Source organism: Antrostomus carolinensis, unplaced genomic scaffold (genome assembly GCF_000700745.2).
Source record: "Antrostomus carolinensis isolate BGI_N321 unplaced genomic scaffold, ASM70074v2 scaffold23044, whole genome shotgun sequence".
Taxonomy (NCBI): domain Eukaryota; kingdom Metazoa; phylum Chordata; class Aves; order Caprimulgiformes; family Caprimulgidae; genus Antrostomus; species Antrostomus carolinensis.
In genome coordinates, this window is record NW_010313127.1 from 1 (window position 1) to 3,363 (window position 3,363).

General features: G+C 41.3%; 1 protein-coding gene across 1 annotated transcript; it reads left to right on the plus strand.

The window, feature by feature from the left end:
* The first annotated feature begins 950 nt into the window (after positions 1-950).
* Positions 951-1,919, plus strand: LOC104524391 (olfactory receptor 10A7). The gene has a single exon (XM_010167253.1). The coding sequence runs from the start codon at positions 951-953 to the stop codon at positions 1,917-1,919; it is 969 nt and encodes a 322-aa protein (XP_010165555.1).
* The last annotated feature ends 1,444 nt before the right edge of the window (positions 1,920-3,363 follow it).

Genomic DNA, 3,363 nt, shown 5'->3' on the forward strand with positions numbered 1-3,363 from the left:
AATATTATTAAAATATATAATATTATTAGAAATAAGTATAAAAAAAATACAAAATATATCCAGTCAAGTAATGGTAGTGGACTTTTTTTAAAAAGGAATAATTACTTTTATACTAATAAAAGATTGGCGGGGGGTGGGGGTGGGGGGGAGTTTTGCATTAAATATTAGCATATCATCACTGTGTGGCTTAAATCAGGGTGACTTGTAGATACCAGCAGTGGAGATCCCCATCTCTCTGTCTTTACTCCTCAGTCTCATAGCTCAAAATATCCTTTAAAATCATTGTGAGGTTCGGAACTTTATCTGAAAATCATTATTGAACACTGGCAGCTTCAGCATAATGAAAGATGTGGTATTGTTTTGGGCTAAAAGTAAAGTAGAAGTCAAAGACAACTCAGATATTTTCTTCTCACATCCTGTATAGATTCCAACCAAGCTATCTTTATTAGGACTACTTAAGGGGAAAGCTATTGCTCATGTTGAGGTTGTTCCTATAGATATGAACATAAAGAGGTTATCTACTTGCTTCTGTAATTCTTGAGAGTGAGTGTGTTGATGCACTTCTAAGTGAAAGCATGAAGGGGATAGAAGGGAGAGAGAGTATTCTGTATCCAGGTGCATAAACACACTTATCTTTCTGTGTGATGGCATGTGTGTACATATAACTCTATGCCTATATCTGTGAATTATGTTTATGTGAATGGTTGAAATATGGAAACATATTTGGCTGTGTGATTCTGAATACGTTTATGTGTCAGATTGTAGATTAATATCTAGAACTCCGAATTGAAAAATACTGTTATTTTCCTAAGTCTATTCAGGTGGCTTATAAGCTATTTGAACTACAGTCAGCCCATCTTATTTTATCATTCCATTGTCAATTTCTGAAGATATTAGTCTGTGACATCATCACAGTGGATTCAACTTCTGGATTGATTTTTTTTCTTCAGATGGAGAATGAGGAAAATGTGAATTTGGGAAACATCACAAGAGTAACTCACTTCATCCTGCTGGGTTTCACTCATCTTGCCCAACTCCAGCTTTTACTCTTTGTGGTAGTTCTCTTGATCTTCACAGTCACTATGATAGGAAACATTCTCATTGTCCTCATTGCAACTGTTGACCCTGCCCTTCATACACCCATGTACTATTTTCTTAAGAATTTATCTTTGATTGACATCTGCTACAGCTTAGATATTGTGCCAAAAATGTTGATAAATTTGTTGTCAGAAAGGAAGACCTCTTCTTTCACAGCTTGTGCTTTGCAATTGAGCTTGGTTGTACTCTTTATCACATCTGAGTGTTTCCTGTTAGCGATCATGGCGTATGACCGATATGTAGCAATTTGCCATCCATTACACTATGCTACCATAATGACCAAAAAGACATGTAGGCAAATGTCAGCAGTAGTTTGGCTGTCTGGATTCCCTGTAGCAGTTGGGCTCACTGGCTGGCTATTCAGCATGCCTTTCTGCAAATCAAATGAAGTAAACCATTTCTTCTGTGACATCTCACCTGTACTGAAATTGGTGTGCTTGGATACCTACATATTCGAACTTCTGGTGTTCATTGCCACTCTACTTATTATGGTGCTGCCCTTTATCCTAATCACTGTCTCCTACATCTGCATTATCTATACCATTGTCCAGATGCCTATGGCTGAAAGCAGACAAAGGTTATTCTCTACATGTTCTGCTCACCTTGTGGTTGTTACTCTCTTTTACTGTACAACCTGCTTAATTCATTTACATCCCAAATCAAACCTGTCACCGAATGATAAAAAGCTTGTGTCTCTTTCCTACACAATCATTACACCGATGCTCAATCCCATCATCTACAGCCTCAGGAACAGTGATGTAAAAGAAGCACTATGGAGAGCTTTTGGCATAAAGATATCATCAGGAAGACTCACATTATAACTTTCCAGTAGCAATTTCAGAAGTTTCAGACAATCTGCAAAGTTAAACACAATTAATATTGTTTTCAGTTAAATGACAGCTGAATAAATACCCCAAATCTTGCAAAAATTTGTCTGCCTGTGCGTATGTCCAGTATGGTTTTACTTATTCACTCTCTTCATAACTTTCTGTATTTTCCAAGTTTCAAAAAACAAAAGGAAAGAAAGAAAAAAAGAAACATAATCATATACATGTGACCTTTTGTGTTAGGCTATATGATAAAGCTCTTCTGCGCACCCACAAAGCAGCTGAGAGAAACAATGGCAGGAAGGGATCCCAAATAATAACCTGTTAGGCTGTACTCAGGTTCATCACAGGGGCAAAGGTCGATTTGCACAAGACCAGAGGAGTACAGATAGGCACTGTGGTGGTGGGAACCCAAATCAAGGACTCCTGAGGAAGGAGTGCTATGTCCAGACCCCTCCCAGGGCTGTCCCAGCAAAGCCATCAGCCCCGGTGTCCAGGTATGACACCCATCACTGTGAGTCGTCAGGAGCAGCTATTCAGGTCACCTTTGGGACTAAAAGGCATTTTGATGTCTAGGGCTGGGACACGTTATGGGATGCAGGGGAAAAGCAGTCTGGGTTCACAGAGGACTTATTATGGAATATTTAGAGGGGGGAGCAAAGGGGTCTAGGCAATTTGGCGAGGAACAACAGTAGGAAAATAGAGGGGAAAGGGGTTAAAAAAGCACCCGTCATGTAAATAGTTGGCTTGTCAGTGCACCTGTCTGGCCATGTCCTGCCCTGATCAGCACAGTCTATCCTGTCTTATAAAAATCCTTTCTGATTCTGTCCTGGGTGAGAGCTCAATGGTCAGTGTGCACAAATGTGTATGGGGGTGTGAGTGCAGTATGCAGAGCCAGATCGTGGGTCGCAAGGTCCACGTGTCCTTGAGGAAGCAACTGGAGTGGGTCGGTGTGTGAATGAGTGTATGATGGTATGGCGGGTTGACCCTGGCTAGATGCCAGATGCCCACCAAAGCTCACTCTATCACTCCCCTCCTCAACTGGGCAGGGGGAGAAAAATATAATGAAAAGCTCATGGGTGGAGATAAGGATGGAGAGAGATCAGTCACCAATTACTGTCACGGGCAATACAGACTCAACTTGGGGGAAAAAACAAATTTAATTTATTACCAATCAAAACCAGAGGATAATGAGAAATAGAACCAAATCTTAAAACACCTCCTCCACCCTTTCCTTCTTCCCGGGCTTAATTTCTTTCCCAATTTTCCACGTCCTTCCCCCAGCAGCACAGGGGGACAGGGGACGGGGGTTGAGGTCAGTTCATCACATGTTGTTTCTGCCGCTTCTTCATCCTCAGGGGAAGGACCCCTTCCCCTGGACCAACGTGGGGTCCCTGTCATGGGAGACCATTCTCCACAAACTTCTCCAACGTGAGTC